This window comes from Bombina bombina, chromosome 6, assembly GCF_027579735.1.
Source record: "Bombina bombina isolate aBomBom1 chromosome 6, aBomBom1.pri, whole genome shotgun sequence".
NCBI classification, from domain to species: domain Eukaryota; kingdom Metazoa; phylum Chordata; class Amphibia; order Anura; family Bombinatoridae; genus Bombina; species Bombina bombina.
In genome coordinates this window covers 581,032,846-581,051,412 of record NC_069504.1, presented here as the reverse complement: position 1 = coordinate 581,051,412, position 18,567 = coordinate 581,032,846, and the positions used below count along the sequence as shown (strand labels likewise).

The 18,567-nt window shown below is 37.5% G+C and overlaps 1 protein-coding gene across 1 annotated transcript in view; it reads left to right on the top strand.

The window, feature by feature from the left end:
* APBA2 (amyloid beta precursor protein binding family A member 2) overlaps nt 1-18,567 on the top strand; it is an 821,823-nt gene that overhangs the window by 510,949 nt on the left and 292,307 nt on the right. The window contains exon 6 of the mRNA XM_053717552.1: nt 17,164-17,309. Coding sequence (XP_053573527.1) covers nt 17,164-17,309 — 146 coding nt within the window. The remainder of the gene's footprint in view (nt 1-17,163; nt 17,310-18,567) is intronic.

Genomic DNA, 18,567 nt, shown 5'->3' with positions numbered 1-18,567 from the left:
ACTTCACTGCAGGAATAAATATGAGAAAATACATTTAGCTAAGATGTGGGCTGTAGGGAACCAATACATAACAGGAATTGCCATAAAATGAGAATTAATTCATATTGCTAGTCTCCTTCTCAAGTCTGTTTAATGTAACAACATGAGCAATGTAGATTTAGATAGCATCAAAGGAGGTTTGAATACATAATACTTTGGTTTTTTTTCAACATTTCTTTTGATTTAATTTGTTATTTCAGTTATTCAGGTATTCAAAATAAAATCTCAGCACTTTTTATAAATCAGATATTTTGTTTTAATTATTATATTTTAATGTGTTCAGCATAACTGTAAAACGCTGACATCAAAATATCACATGAACATCTCATCTGTAAAAAAGGAAGACATTTTACCTCAATATTTCTTCAGCTCATTAGAGTAAGTTCTCTGTTAACAGGTATACTTCAGCTACTCTCAAGCTGCAAGTTAAAAAAAATAGCCGATCAGCATCATAAGTGCTAAGGTCATATTTTGCTTTACTGTGATCTCATAAGATTTCACTTAAATCTCTTGAGATTTCATAGTTAAGTTCCTTAAACTGAGTAGGGAAATAACATGACTGTGCCTGCACATGCCAGGTGCACGCTCCCTTGCACTGATTGGCTGCTAAAAGTCCCTTTACAATGGGATGTGGCCACTGAGGAAATTTTGAGGTAAACTACCAGGTGATATTTTCTAGTCATCTTTTTACAGCTATGTTGCATCACTTTCAAATGCTTGAACATTTGGGTATCATGTCCCTTTAACATCCTTTTTTTTAACATTGTAATAAAGTTTTAGACTAAACAACAACTATTTGTTTGACATGATAACTTCAAACGATAAAGCAGAGCAGCTAAAATGTCAAACTTTTATTCGAAATTAGGTTAAAACATATTTACAGGCTCACATGGAATAAAAAATAAAAATGCATAGACTAGCCAGGCACGTCTTATGCGTTTCGGCTCTTAGAGCCTTAATCATAACTTCAACATACATTTAAACAGCTGAAAATTGTCCGTCAGTTTAAACACAGTTTACATACTGGTTAATTAAATCCAAAAAAGAATCAACCTCTATGTTAACTCATCACTATACTCATTAAAATGTAGTTCACATAGGCCCTTGTGTAAGCTCACACATATAATCAGTCACAGTCTTTACGTGTGGTATTTCTTTTCCGCGTAATACTGTATGGTCTTTATGCAAGCAATTTTCATTGCCCTGATATTAACAATTCTTGAAAAATCTCGATTGCGTGTGCGGATTCGCCTTTTACGCAACAATCCATTTCGCGTTTAAAGAGCTGTAGTTAACAGTTTTCTGCAACAAAAAAGTTTCACGAAACACTTCAAAAATATATTACAAAGGGTTCAAAGATTGCGAAAAACAGATTTGCTGCGTGACTTGTAATCTTGCCCTGTTTAGACTATTCAGAGCCTTCATTTCAATCTTATATTATTTTATTTTGTTATCAGCCTGAGACAAATGAATGATAAATCTGAATAACATTTTACTGCCACCCTATTAAAGAATACAGTAAATAACTTCCTGGAAAAAAAAAATCTATCTATCTAGCTATCTATACACACACACAATATATATATATTTTATAATATTTGCATTTTGAAGTGCTGGATAACACCACTTTTGTCACCACCACATAATCGCAATAATTATTTTAATTATAATTCCTCCTGATCACAGCAACCACAGCTTCCAACATCATGAGTTGCAAACCACAGCATAAGCTTATGCTTTTTTTCTTATAATCCCTAGAGGCTATAAGGCAAAATCTATAACCTAGGTTTTCAAAATGCTGCAAATTGTCTAAATCAGCTCTTTAATTGCAGTATCTGCAGATTACAGAACTTGCATTGAACTCTGGAGGACAAGTGGGACAAGCACAAATTTTCACACAAAGGCAAAAGGCTTTTAAAAGGACATGTAAGTGCAAAAATCACATGTTCTAATGTTTGGGTTTGCATCCTAATGAGAAAGCCATTGTCCTCAAAGAGTTGCCAAATAAACTGCAAGAGCTAATTGTTGTAAAATACCAGTCAAGAGTGGGATGTAAAATAATATCTAAATGCTCTGGATGTATCATGGAGCACTATTAAAACCATCATCATGTGGCACCACAGAGATATTGCAAAGATCAAAATTGATGAGAGGATGAGGAGAAAACTTATAAGGGAGGCTACCAAGAAGCCAACATCAACACTGAAGGAGCTACAGGAATTTCTGGAAGGTACCAGTCACTCCTTGCATGTGACCACTATCTAACTTATTCTGCACATGTCTGGGCTAGGGGAAGGGTGGCTAGACGGAAACCCTTTCTTACAAAAAGGGACATCCAAGCCCATCTAAATTATGCAAAATGTTTTATTCAGTCATCCCAAACCATGTGGGAAAATGTGCTATGGTCTAATTAGACAAAGATTGAACTTTTCAGCCTAAATTGTAAAAGATATGTTGGCGCAAAGCCAATAAATCTCATCCTAGGAACATCATATCGGCTTTGAAGCATGGTGGTGGTAGCATCATGCTTTTGGGGCTGCTTCTCTTCACCTGGGTCATGGACTCTTGTCAAGATAGATGGGATAATGAATAGCTCCAAATATCAATACAGTTTGGCACCAAACGTGCTGACTTCTGTCATAAAGATGAAGATAAAGAGGAATTTCACATTCCAAAATGACAATGACCCAAAGCACACATCCAAGTCGACCAAGGCCTGGCTTCAGAAAAGGAAAATCAAAGTCTTGGAATGACTAGTCAAAGCCCAGACCTCAATACCACTGAAAACCTGTGGAATGAACTAAAGAGATCTGTAAACAGGAGATCCCCTTGTAATTTGAAGGAAAACAAGAGTGGGGTAAAATTCTAGCTGTACAAAGATAATAAAAACTTATTTCACAAAGACCTGCTGCAGTAATAAATATAAAAGGTGCTTGCACAAAGTATTAGTTTGTGCATAGCTATGCAATAAAGGTGTTGTAAATTTTTTTCATGTTCCTAATAATTAACTATTTGTTTTTTTTATCTGTAATTTTGTTTATTGGAAGATCACATTACAGATAGAAAAAGACTGACATTTACATTGTTGTTATTTCTGTCTTTACAATTCAAAAACCTGCAATTGTATGAGGGTGTATAGACTTTTAATATCTAGTGTACAAAAATTACTAAATAGCTGTGGTATTGAGAATAGAGATATATTTAGCTACTTGTTGTGTGATCGGGTGCAAATCAATTAAAATTATTTTTTTGTGTGTGCATGCAAAACTCTTAATGGAATATTGGACTATAAACCTATTTTTTTAATTTTTCAAATTGTTATAATTTTTGGTACCAATAAAGTTTAGCTGAAATGTAATATAAGTATAAACTAAATGTAGTAGTATGAGTATATAAGTATAAACTAAATGTAGTAGTATGAGTGTGTGTTTGTGTGAGTGTGTATATATATATATATATATATATATATATACTGTATATACAGTATATATATATATATATATATATATATATATACACACACACACACATGTTTTTATATATACACACACACACACACATATTTTATACAGTATCTCACAAAAGTGAGTACACCCCTTACATTTTTGTAAATATTTTATTATATCTTTTTATGTGACAACACTGAAGAAATTACACTTTGCTACAATGTAAAGTAGTGAGTGTACAGCCTGTATATCAGTGTGAATTTGCTGTCCCCTCAAAATAACTCAACAAACAGCCATTAATGTCTAAACAATTAGCAACAAAAATGAGTACACCCCTAAGTGGAAATATCCAAATTGGGCCTAAAGTGTCAATATTTTGCGTGGCCACCATTATTTTCCAGCACTGCCTTAACCCTCTTAGGCATGGAGTTCACCAGAGCTTTACAGGTTGCTACTGGAGTCCTCTTCCACTCCTCCATGACGATATCACGGAGCTTGTGGATGTTAGAGACCTTGCGCTCCCCCACCTTCATTAGAGGACGCCCCACAGATGCTCAATAGGGTTTAGGTCTGGAGACATGCTTGGCCAGTCCATCACCTTTACCCTCAACTTCTTTAGCAAGGTAGTGGCCGTCTTGGAGGTGTGTTTGGGGTTGTTATTATGTTCGAATACTGCCCTGTGGCCCAGTCTCCCAGTCTCCGAAGTGAGGGGATCATGCTGTGCTTCAGTATGTCACAGTACATGTTGGCATTCATGGTTCCCTCACTGAACTGTAGCTCCCCAGTGCCGGCAGCACTCATGAAGGCCCAGACCATGACACTCCCACCACCATGCTTGACTGTATTCAAGAAACACTTGTCTTTGTACTCCTCACCTGGTTGCCGCCACACAAACTTTACACTATCTGAACCAAATAAATTCATCTTGGTCTCATCGGACCACAGGACATGGTTCCAGTAATCCATGTCCTTAGTCTGCTTGTCTTCAGCAAACTGTTTGCGGGCTTTCTTGTGCATCATCTTTAGAAGAGGATTCCTTCTGGGATGACAGTCATGCAGACTATTTTGATACAGTGTGCAGTGTATGGTCTGAGCACTGACAGACTGACCCCCCACCCCTTCAACCTCGGCAGCAATGCTGGCTGCACTTATACGTCTATTTCCCAAAGGCAACCTCTTGATATGACGCTGAGCACGTGCACTCAACTTCTTTGGTCGACCATAACGAGGCCTGTTCTAAGTGGAACCTGTCCTGTGAAACAGCTGTATGGTCTTGCCCACCATGCTGCAGCTCAGTTTCAGGGTCTTGGCAATCTTCTTATAGCATAAGCCATCTTTATGTAGAGCAACAATTCTTTGCCATGAGGTGCCATGTTGAACTTGCAGTGACCTTTATAAGAGAGTGTGAGAGCAATAACACCAAATTTAACACACTTGCTCCCCATTCACACCTGAGACCTTGTAACACTAACGAGTCGCAAGACATTGGGGAGGGAAAATGGCTAATTGGGCCCAATTTGGACATTTCCACTTAGGGGTGTACTCCCTTTTGTTGCTAAAGGTTTAGACATTAAAGGCCATTGTGTTGAATTATTTTGAGGGGACAGCAAATTTACACTGTTATACAGGCTGTACATTCACTACTACAATCACTACTTAACATTGTAGCAAAGTGTCATTTCTTCACATGAAAATATATAATAAAATATTTACAAAAATGTGAGGGTGTACTCACTTTTGTGAGATACTGTATATACACCTGTTCAATTTCTTGGTGACACAAATTGCTAATCAGCCAATCACATGGCAGCAACTCAATGCATTTAGGCATCTAGATGTGGTGAAGATGACTTGCTGAAGTTCAAACCGAGCATCAGAATGGGACGAAAGGGGATTTAAGTGACTTTGGACATGCCATGGTTGTTGGTGTCAGACAGGCTGGTCTGAGTATTTAAAAAACTGCTGATCTACTGGGATATTCATGCACAACCATCTCTAGAGAATGGTCCAAAAAAGAGAAAATATCCAGTGAGCGGCAGTTGTGTGGATGAAAGTGCCTTGTTGATGTCAGAGGTGAATAGGCAGACTGGTTTGAGATGATAGAAAGGCAACAGTAACTCAAATAACCACTTGTTACAACCAAGGTATGCAGAATAACATCTCTTAACGCACAACATGTCGACCCTTGAAGCATATGGGCTACAGCAGCAGAAAACCACACCGGATGCCACTCCTGTCAGCTAAGAACAGGAAATTGAGGCTACAATTTGCACAGGCTCACCAAAATTAGACAATAGAAGTTTGGAAAAATCCTTGCCTGGTCCGACGAGTCTCAATTTCAGCTGTGACATTCAGATGGTAGGGTCAGAATTTGACGTAAACAACATGAAAGCATGGATCTATCCCACCTTGTGTCAACGGTTCATGCTGGTGGTGGTAGTGTAATATTTTCTTGGCACACTTTGGGCCCCTTAGTACTAATTGAGGATCATTTAAATGCCACGGCCTACCTGAGTATTGTTGCTGACCATGTCCATCCCTTTACGACTACACTGTACCCATCTTCTGATGGCTACTTGTAGCAGGATAGTGCACCATGTCACAAAGCTCAAATCATCTCAAACTGATTCTTGAACATGACCATGAGTTCACTGTACTCCAATGGCCTCCACAGTCACCAGATCTTAATCCAATAGAGCACCTTTGGGATGTGGTGGAATGGGAAATTCGCATCATAGATGTGCAGCTGACAAATCGGCAGCAACTGTGTTATGCTATCATGTCAATATGGACCAAAATCTCTGAGGAAAATTTACAACACCTTGATGAATCTATGCCACGAAGAATTAAGGCAGTTCTGAAGGCAAAAGGGGGTCTAACATGGTACTAGCAAGGTGTACCTAAAGTGGCCGGTGAGTGTATATATATATATATATATATATATATATATCCGTGTAGAACACACACAAAAAAAAATGTGCACACTAACACACACAAAATATACAATGCAGAGCAGCGATAATAATAATATAATAATATATACACACAAGAGAAATCTGCAGATCGTATTGTGTAGCAGACTATATATATTAAAAAGTTTTATCTGGGGACAAATGTCCTTTTCCCTTCGTTTCACACTCTGGGAGGCACGGCAGCTTATTAGGTAGTATTCCGGTACCAAAGCTGGAGTTCCAATGAAGGTATGTCAAATCTATGGGAATAAGCGCACAGAGACTCTCCTCATAGTGTTATCTGGTTTAATACAAATACATAAAACTAACACACAATCCCCCCTTTAGGGTGGGTACTCACAAGACAAAACCTCAATCGGTATGAGGTAAGGATTGGACAATGAGCACAGTCAGTGATGATGAAGAAATGTAGTCCCACTTGTTAGAATAGATAGACCATATGTATCTATCTTCAGCTCCGTAAATGCAAAATTGTTGCTGTGTGATCTGTTAAATTGTGACCAAAATAGTCCCAATCAGGATACAATTTGAATACAGTAAATAGCCAAAAGCAATGTGGCAACAAAGTTTTTAAAAACTTCTAACCGCTCTCAAAAACCAAGTAGCAAGTTAGGATCTTCGGCGTCTTGCACCGTGGCGTAAGGTGGGCGTGGCCTAATGCGTTTCACTGATGTAACCGCTTCGTCAGAGGCTTTGTAAATGCTTTGTAAATGCCCACCAAGCCAATCTGTCCCACCTCGTAGAACGTATCCTTTTAAACGCGTTAGGCCATGCCCACCTTACGCCACGGTGCAAGACGCCGAAGATCCTAACTAATATACTAACACTTTGCAGTTACTTCAATCATTGGAAATAAAAAATAATAATATAAAATGTACCTTTTTAACCTTTGTTTAAACAGCTCTTTTCCATGAGAATGTAATGAGAAGTGTATCTTGAATTTATGGGGCATATTTATGAAGCTTGAGGCCCCTTGTTTCCTGATAGCCTAAAGACCGCTGCTCCATAACTTGTCCTTCTGCTCTATGATTAGCCGCAAATATACAGGGGGCAGCATTGCACCAGCAGTTCACAAGATCTGCTGGTGCAATGATAAATGCTGACAGCGTATGCTGTCGGCATATATCGGTGTGTAGCGATGTGCAGCAAACATGATACACTGCTTTGTATCATGTCCGCTCGCACATTGATACATATCTCCCTATGTGTTTTGTGTATCTTGAACTTTGCTACAGAAATGTTGCAAAAGCTATTGCCATATAGCGCTCAAACCAAATGCACACTTCTGAGGTATATAGTCATGGATAAGAACTATGTTTAAACTAAGGATACCAAGAGAACCCTTTTTCCTTTTTTTTTTTAGAGAATAAATAATCAAACAAGACATCAAGTGTCGTAAGACAAATGTAACATAGAGTAGGGACACGCAGGTCCCCTAATCAAAAGGTACTTAACACTATAGTAAACTGTTGGTGGTGATTCAAACCTATCAGAAGGATAAACAAAACAGTAAAAGTAGACCTGAGAGAACTGATACATTACATTCTATTCCAATCATAGTGAGGGTTATGAAAAATGAGGGGGAGTTGGAAAGGGGGAGGAGGGGTCATTTAATCATGACCAAGTTGTTCAACCTAATTTGGTAGTAATGTGTTTAGTTTAATTAGCAGGCTGGCAGCTTAGGGTATGTGGGGGGTCTTATAGCTGATTGGTCACAAGGTTTGGGTCATGTGCTGTGGCACTTGGGAGCCAAAATGTATTATATTTATATTTCCAGTCTGTCCAGGTAAGTTCAAATAGGTCAGATTTGTTGACTGAATGGAAAATGTCTGTTTCCATGGTGTATAAAAAGTCTATTCCTTTTTCCAGGATCTAGCTATGTTAAAAAAAATGAATATGCATAGTAAACTGTGGTGCTTAGGAAGTGTATGAATGAATATATGCAAAAGAGCTATGGCGGGTGTTTTAGGAATGCAGATCCTCCGTTTGAACAGAGCTATAAAACACAAATTCCAAATGGGTTTGACTTTTGGGCATTCCCACCAAGTGTGGAGTAAGTCTCCCGGTAGGCCACAGTTATGCCAACAAAGAGGGGAAGATCCTGGGTACATTCTAGCTAGCCTTGTGGGGACGTAGTACCAGTGGAATATGATTTTGTAAAATGTCTCGTAAATTGTTATACAGTGTAGCATTTTCTTGGTGGGTGAAAGAGTTCGTTGCCACATTTGTGGTGGGATAATGTTATTCATCTACACATAAAGAAAAGAGAGCAGATCCCACCAAATAAGTGGGAGCTAAAAGTCTAGACTTTTAGTTCCCACTTATTTGGTGGGATCTGCTCTCTTTTCTATATATGTAGATAAATTATTTTTCTAAGTTGCACTATTATCTTTGGCCCATTACAGCACATTTTTGTGAAGTGAGCATTGCTGTCCTTTAATTTAATTTATTGATAATGGTATTCAATAGAGATTCCCATCTATAAAGGTGGGGTGCCAGTTAAGGGGGTAAGGTGCCATCTAACAAATTGTAGTGTGTGGACAGTGGTTTTTACAGCCTGTGGCAACACTGGTTTTTACAGCCTTTGCCAGATGGACTCCTAGGGGGTGAGAGGGCGAGATGATTTAGGGGTAAAGCCCCAGCTTGTGAGAAAACTCTTATTCCTGATAAATTCAAATTGGAGAAAGGCGGGAATATTAGCAGGGTTTTCTAATTGGTCTAGAGTAACGAAGCTATCTTGGGAGGTGGCAGACCAAAAGTCAGAGACTTGTTTAATTCCTTACCGGGCCCATTTGTTGGGGTGAGTTTCTGGTAAACCTGTAAGCAGGCCCGCTATGGAAGTGATGGTCAATGGGTGCGGGCATATTAAGTTGCGATGACGGAGCTTATCCCAAGCTGACAGACATTCAAGAATTATGGAATTTGTGATTCCAAGAATTCTACGGCAATGGGCTGGGGTCCAGATCAGGGGCGCGATCCGATATAGATCGCAGTTTGCGGCGCAAGCGAGGGAACCGGCGTCGCCCGCAGTTTCAGCTCGCAACTCGAGCTATCCCATATAAGTCGCCGTCAGATGCTAACGTGCCGTAAGTCTGACAAACCAGCGATGTCCAGAAATCTGCGTAAGTACAAATTTCTGGCGTCGCCAGTGACTTGCGGCACGTTAGAAACTGCCGGCGCCTATAAAACCTGACTAAAGTCTAAAACACCCGCACTGTCTAACACGCCTCCCTAACATAGCCCGACAAGTCTAACACGCCTCCCTAACATAGCCCGACACGTCTAACCCTCTATCCGCTATCCCCCCTCCCTATCCTAACAATAAAAAAGCTATTAACCCCTAAACCGCCGCTCCCGTACCCCGCCGCAACCTAATAAAGTTATTAACCCCTAAACCGCCGCTCCCGTACCCCGCCGCCAGCTATATTATATCTATAACCCCCTAAAGTGAGCCCCTAACACCGCCGCCATCTATATTAAAATTATTAACCCCCAATGTAAGCCCCTTACACCGCCGCCACCTATATAAAAATTATTAACCCCTAATCTAATCCCCCTATACCGCCGCCAGCTATATTAAAATTATTAACCCCCAATGTAAGCCCCTTACACCGCCGCCATCTCTATTAAAATGATTAACCCCTAATTTAATCTACCTACCCCGCCGCCAGCTATATTATCTATGTTAACCCTAAGTATATTATAGTTAATATAGGTATTACATTATATATATTAACTATATTAACTCTAATTATATTAGGGTTAATATAGTTACTATAGTATTTATATTAACTATATTAACTCTATCTAACCCTAACACCCCTAACTAAATTTATATTAAATTAATCTAATTCATTTATAAACTAAAATATTCCTATTTAAATCTAAATACTTACCTATAAAATAAACCCTAAGATAGCTACAATATAATTAATAATTACATTGTAGCTATGTTAGGGTTAATATTTATTTTACAGGTAAATTGTTAATTATTTTAAGTAGGTATAATAGCTATTAAATAGTTATTAACTATTTAATATCTACCTAGTTAAAATAATTACCCAATTACCTGTAAAATAAATCCTAACCTAAGTTACAAATACACCTACACTATCAATAAATTAAATAAACTACAAACATCTATCTAAAAATACAATTAAATTAACTAAACTAAATTACAAAAAAAAAAAAACACTAAATTACAAAAAATAAAAAAAGATTACAAGATTTTTAAGCTAATTACATCTATTCTAAGCCCCCTAATAAAATAATAAACCCCCAAAATAAAAAAAATTCCCTGCCCTATTCTAAATTAAACAAATTTCAAAGCTCTTTACCTTACCAGCCCTTAAAAGGGCCTTTTGTGGGGCATGCCCCAAAGAATTCAGCTCTTTTGCATACAAATACAATAGCCCCCCCATTACAACCCACCACCCACATACCCCTATTCTAAAACCACCCAAACCCCCCTTAAAAAAGCCTAACACTACCCCCCTGAAGATCTCCCTACCTTGTCTTCACCACACCGGGCCGAACTCCTGATCCGATCCGGGCGATGTCTTCCTCCAAGCGGCAAAGAAGAATTCTTCCTCCGGCGATGTCTTCCTCCAAGCGGCAAAGAAGAATTCTTCCTCCGGCGACGTCTTCCTCCAAGCGGCAGCAAAGTCTTCATTCTTCCGGCGGCATCTTCAATCTTCTTTCTTTGCTCCGCCGCTGCGGAGCATCCATCCCGGCCGACTACTGAACTTGGAATGAGGTACCTTTAAATGACGTCATCCAAGATGGCGTCCGCCGAATTCCGATTGGCTGATAGAATTCTATCAGCCAATTGGAATTAAGTTAGAAAAATCTGATTGGCTGATTGAATCAGCCAATCAGATTCAAGTTCAATCCGATTGGCTGATCCAATCAGCCAATCAGATTGAGCTCGCATTCTATTGGCTGATCGGAACAGCCAATAGAATGCGAGCTCAATCTGATTGGCTGATTGGATCAGCCAATCGGATTGAACTTGAATCTGATTGGCTGATTCAATCAGCCAATCAGATTTTTCTAACTTAATTCCGATTGGCTGATAGAATCCTATCAGCCAATCGGAATTCGGCGGACGCCATCTTGGATGACGTCATTTAAAGGTACCTCATTCCAAGTTCAGTAGTCGGCCGGGATGGATGCTCCGCAGAGGCGGAGCGAAGAAAGAAGATTGAAGATGCCGCCGGAAGAATGAAGACTTTGCTGCCGCTTGGAGGAAGACGTCGCCGGAGGAAGAATTCTTCTTTGCCGCTTGGAGGAAGACATCGCCGGAGGAAGAATTCTTCTTTGCCGCTTGGAGGAAGACATCGCCAGGATCGGATCAGGAGTTCGGCCCGGTGTGGTGAAGACAAGGTAGGGAGATCTTCAGGGAGGTAGTGTTAGGCTTTTTTAAGGGGGGTTTGGGTGGTTTTAGAATAGGGGTATATGGGTGGTGGGTTGTAATGGGGGGGGGGTATTGTATTTGTATGCAAAAGAGCTGAATTCTTTGGGGCATGCCCCACAAAAGGCCCTTTTAAGGGCTGGTAAGGTAAAGAGCTTTGAAATTTGTTTAATTTAGAATAGGGCAGGGAATTTTTTTTATTTTGGGGGTTTATTATTTTATTAGGGGGCTTAGAATAGGTGTAATTAGCTTAAAAATCTTGTAATCTTTTTTTATTTTTTGTAATTTAGTGTTTTTTTTTTTTTGTAATTTAGTTTAGTTAATTTAATTGTATTTTTAGATAGATGTTTGCAGTTTATTTAATTTATTGATAGTGTAGGTGTATTTGTAACTTAGGTTAGGATTTATTTTACAGGTAATTGGGTAATTATTTTAACTAGGTAGATATTAAATAGTTAATAACTATTTAATAGCTATTATACCTACTTAGAATAATTAACAATTTACCTGTAAAATAAATATTAACCCTAACATAGCTACAATGTAATTATTAATTATATTGTAGCTATCTTAGGGTTTATTTTATAGGTAAGTATTTAGATTTAAATAGGAATATTTTAGTTTATAAATGAATTAGATTAATTTAATATAAATTTAGTTAGGGGTGTTAGGGTTAGATAGAGTTAATATAGTTAATATAAATACTATAGTAACTATATTAACTATATTAACCCTAATATAATTAGGGTTAATATAGTTAATATATATAATGTAATACCTATATTAACTATAATATACTTAGGGTTAATATAGATAATATAGCTGGCGGTGGGGTAGGTAGATTAAATAAGGGGTTAATCATTTTAATAGAGATGGCGGCGGTGTAAGGAGCTTACATTAGGGGTTAATAATATTAATATAGCTGGCGGCGGTATAGGGGGATTAGATTAGGGGTTAATAATTTTTATATAGGTGGCGGCGGTGTAAGGGGTTCTAATTAGGGGATAGATAAGGTAGATGGCGGCGGTTTTAGGGGCTCACAGTAGGGGGTTAGTTTATGTAGATGGCGGCGGGGTCCGGGAGCGGCGGTTTAGGGGTTAATAACTTTATTAGGGATTTCGGGGGGGGGGATCGCGGTTGACAGGTAGATAGACATTGCGCATGCGTTAGGTGTTAGGTTTATTTTAGCAGATCGCGGTTGACAGGGAGATAGACATTGCGCATGCGTTAGGTGTTAGGTTTATTTTAGCTGCCAGTTTAGGGAGTTACGGGGCTCCAATAGTCAGCGTAAGGCTTCTTACGGCTGCTTTTTGTGGCGAGGTGAAAATGGAGTAAGTTTTCTCCATTTTCGCCACGTAAGTCCTTACGCTGCATATTGGATACCAAACTGCGCGGGTTTGGTATACCTGCCTATAGCCCAAAAAACTACGGGCAACGGCAGAAATATACGCGCGTAACTTCTAGGTTACGCCGTATATAGGATACCAAACCCGCGCAAATATTGGCGTCGCCGGCTTTTGCGGGCGACGATTTTTATCGGATGGACCCCATGGTCTTTAAGGTTAATCTGGAAGGGGAGTGAGGCTTGTTCTATATCTCTCTTGGTCTGATCCAAATGTTTTCATTGTCATTTAGTGTTTTTTAATGCCAATATTTCTTTATATGATAAATTAGAGTAATTTATGTTTTGTTTTTTCAGATTATTTTCATTTAAGTTTCTCAGTTTATCTTCAACTGTTTTTTGGAAAATATCTAACACCTTAGGTCTGGTATGTACCGGATAAAATGTGCTTTTCTTTTTTAAATGACTGTGTTTTACTTCCTTTTCTTTAATCATGTCTAAATGTTCATTACTACCTTCTCCGGCTAGTTCTTGCAAATCCTTAACTGTACATAAATCTGAGAAGTTAATACATTATCAGAATTTTTAAAAGCATTCACATTGGCAGTTGGTGTATTGGATTCACCCTGTGCTACCTGCTCAGTCATACCAAAAAAAGTGTTTTTGCAATGTCAATTTGCAGACAAATTTATTAATGTCTAAGACAGTTTCAAAAAGGTTGAAATGAGCAGATGGCACAAAGTTAAGACCCTAGAATTTGTGTTGTTTTAAAAGATAGTTAATCCCTTTATTATCCATTCCCCTGTTTTGCATAGCCAACACTGTTATATTAATATACTTTTTTTTTACCTCTGTGATTACCTTGTATTTAAACCTCTGCAGACTGCCCCATTATCTCAGTTCTTTTGACACATGCAGTTTAGCCAATCATTGCATACTCTTAAATAACTCCAAGGGAGTGAGCACAGTGCTATCTATATGGCACACATTATCTAGCAGTGTCTAACTGTCAAAAACTGTCAAAATGCACTGAGAAATGAGGCAGTTCAATGGCTTAGCAATAAGCATATGAGCCTACCTAGGTTTAGCTTTCCACAAAGAATACCAAGAGAGCAAAGCAAATTCGATGATAAAAGTAAATTGGAAGTTGTTTAAAAGTGCATGCCCTATCTGAATCATGAATGTTTAGTGTTGACTAGACTGTCCCTTTAAACACAACATAAATATATTTAAAACTACAGTTACATAAACACTATCTGATAAAGTTATAAGGGCTCAAAGATAGATGGTATAAGTTTAGAAAAAAAAGGCTTCAAGGCAATTTACCCAATCATTAATAACTGATGTAGATCACATGCAAGCTGCATTTGATTCTGACAGTTTTACTGCATTGTTGGAACTCTACTGCCAAGGCTTGGGGCTACAGTATGTACTGAAATGAATGACAGAGCACAACTGATGCTGTGATAATGTTTAGTGGCTGAGTGGGAGAAGTGGATTGGCTGAAACTGACAACCATCTATAAGTATGACAAGAGTATTTCTATATTAAAATATTAGGAATATTTTTTTTCTGTAACATATTTGGTAGTAAACTATTTTAGGGGGTCAATGAAAACAAATTGCCCCTTTCTTTAAAAAAAAAAAAAAAAAAAAAATAGTAATTGTATTGGTTTATCTTTCAATTATTAAAAGTAATATGTGACCGTTTACATGTGTGTTTATCCTCCAAAACTGCTGACCACTCATCCACCTGAACCATGGCCAGTGCAAGGAATTTTAGCGACCCAGGTGGTTATTCAGATTGCTGCACCTCAACAAATCACATCCTACTCTTACTACAAGCAGCAGCAAGCCAGTTTAGGAGATAGACATAAGAGCGCCCTCTGCTAATACAATTTATCAATGAGGGTGCCATATATTAGAGGGCAGAAATGCTGCCATTCTGTATTATGGCACATATCTCTATCATATGTTACAGTGTACTATTTTTACCTGCAAGTATTGGCCCAACAGTGATAGTTAAAAAAAAATAGAAAGCCACCCTCATCTTACATGGAGATGTTTTGCTGGCCACTTCCTTGCTGCAGTGCCACTGTGTACCTCCCTACAGGGGTGTTCTAAGGTAACTTTGTGATCTTCCTTATAGAAGTACTGGCCTTAATCTCAGTCATTAATATTCATACTGCTGTCATTGGGTGGTGTGATCACATTCCAACGACCCTGCTACTGCTGGTATATTATTGTGAAGATTAATAGTCCATGCTCAACCTGTCACATTAGAACAATTACAGGGAGTTGCATGTGCAACTTTAATCACAGTAATAGGTACTCAAGTACATGTGTACCTCAAATGTATAAATAGTACTTATAATTGTGATAATACTGCTGAAAAATTCATGTTTCATTATCTTGTATATCTGAATAATTCAGAATGAAACTAGTGAACATCTGAGCTTTATTTTTTTAAAACAAGTCCACTTTGAATTCTGCATTTGTAATACTGAAAGATTAAATGCACAAAGTTTATTGTATTAAAAATCTTATTTTCAACATAGCATCCAACAACAGCTTTAGAACTGGTTACAGCCCATACAAAATTAATCAATGTATTATTGTTTTTATTGAGAGATCAGATATTCAATATATTTTGACACACAATATTGTGCAATCAATATATTTGTTTTAACGTAAATAAAAGCCTTTTTATCTTTAAAATGCCAGTGTTCTTCTGGAGAATGCTGAAGGCACGGATAGCTTCAGCATTTTACACTACCATACAAATAAGCCGTTTTTAAATTTACAAGCACACAGGGTTCCTGACTTCACAAGTTTCTGGAGCTAATCAGGACAGCTCATTAATAGGACATTGGTGACTTCAGTGGTTTCATGAAGAGAAACTCCAGGGTTTTGAAGAACATTAGTAGGCCTTTTTTAGATTAAAAATATATGTAATGTTATTATGTAATTCATTGTATACAGATTTTTTTTATGTCCCCTTAGGTATCTTCAACAATTTACAAAGGCCAAAGCATCAGGAGTATTGATGCAAAATATTGAAGAAATATTTATCAAGTAGAAGAATCTATGTTAAATGTGTAATTTACTCATGTTTGGGACTTTATTTGATTTCATTCATTATATTGAGATATAATTTATAGATATAATATAATATATGTGGATCAATATTTTCATTAATCTGAAATTAAGTTTTCAAAAAATATTAATTTAATGTCAGATATTTTGCCTTTTACCCAAGGTAAATATAGTATTTTTTAAAAATTAGTCTAGTTTATTGAACTGGCTTCAATTTTATGTGTATCTGTAGATATGAAATGAACATGTGAAGGTTTGTTGCAATAATGTGTTTTATGTTAACTAATTAGCATTTAAAGGGACAGTCAATTTTTTTTATTTTTTTAAAAGCTAGATAATCCCTTTATTACCCATTCCCCAGTTTTGCACAGAAAACATGGTTATATTAATACACTTTTTACCTCTGTGATTACCTTGTTTCTAAGCATCTTCTGACTGCCCCTGATCACATGACTATCTATTGACTTTCAATTAAGCCAATTACTGCTGTGTTGATAGAATCCACGTGCATCAGCACAATGTTATCTATATGGCTCACATGAACTAGCTTCCCTGATGTGAAAAGCAAATACAAAAGCATGTGATCATAGGGCTGTCTTTAGGGTCTTAGAAACAGACAGAAATTTACAGGTTTAAAAGTTATAAAATATGTTATATAACCATGTTGGTTGTGCAAAGCTGGGATATTAGTAGTAAAGGCATTATCTATCTTTTTAAACAATAACAATTTTTGTGTTGACTGTCACTTTAACTCTAGTTATTATCGTCATCCTCATGTTTATTATTGCACATTGACCAAGAAATATTAAAATACTGAGCCCTTTATTAAATGATTCTGTGTTTCTTTTTTTTCTAGTACCTGGCCCTTGTGAGCCAGAGGACCTAATTGATGGAATCATCTTTGCTGCAAATTTTTTGGGCTCTACCCAACTCTTGTCTGAACGGAATCCATCCAAAAACATCAGGATGATGCAGGCGCAAGAAGCTGTCAGCCGTGTAAAAGTAAGTATGACAGTTGTTTTAGAAGGAAGACTCTCAAAATAAGGTATTTTTTATATCTCATCTGCAATGTCATTGTGATGCTGATTCAAATGGCATCGTTGTACTGCTTCTCTAGACAGTGATTCACAAATAGACACATAAAATAAAGTATTGGAAAGTCAATGCAACCTGCTGTGCCATTGCCAAGGCAATGAATCTGTCCTAAACCATTTAATTAAAGGGACATAAAACTGCAGTAGGAGAATGTTCTAATTCATTAGAAGCATAGAACCTAGAATTCGATGGTAGATAAGAACCAACAAGATCCATTAAGTCAACTCATATTACATGTCACTGTTTTCTTAGGGTAGCCTTATGTATGTCCCAGGCACTTTTTTAATTCTTTTACAGTTCTTGTGTTTACCACATGTTTTGGAAGTTTATTCCATGAATCCATCACGCTTTCTGTAAAAAAAATGCTTCCTCACATTTCTCCTGAATCTGCTACCCTCTAATTTAAAAGGACAGTCAACCAGAATTTTTGTTGTTTTAAAAGATAGATAATCCCTTAATTACCAATTCCCCAGTTTTGCATAACAAACACAGTTATAATTATACCCATTTTACCTCTGTAATTACCTTGTATCTAAGCCTCAGCAGACTGCCCCCTTATTTCAGTTCTTTTGACAGACTTGTATTTTAGCCAATCAGAGCTGACTCCATGGTAAATTCACGTGCATGAGCTCAATGTTATCTATATGAAACACGTGAACTAATGCCCTCTAGTGGTGAAAAACTATCAAAATGCATTTAGATTTGAGGCAGCCTTCAAGGTCTAAGAAATTAGCATATGAACCTCCTAGGTTTAGCTTTCAACTAAGAATACCAAGAGAACAAAAGCAAAATTGGTGATAAAAGTCAATTGGAAAGTTGTTTAAAATGACATTCCCTATTTGAATCATGAAAGGTTTTTTTGGACCTGACTGTCCCTTTAACCTTGTTCTTAAAGTTTTGCAGCGGACTCCATTTGAGCCGATGCATGCCATAGATATTAAGTTGTTATCTTGGAAGGTTTTGTTTCTTATGGCTATCTCTTCTGCTCGGAGAGTCTCGGAACTCTCCGCCTTGCAGTGTGATTCGCCTTATCTTATATTTCATGCTGATAAGGAGGTGGTTTTCTTCCTAAAGTTGTTTCAAATAGGAATATTAAAGGAACAGTAAAGTCAAAATGAAACTTTAATGATTTGGATAGAGCATGCAGTTTTAAACAACTTTCCAA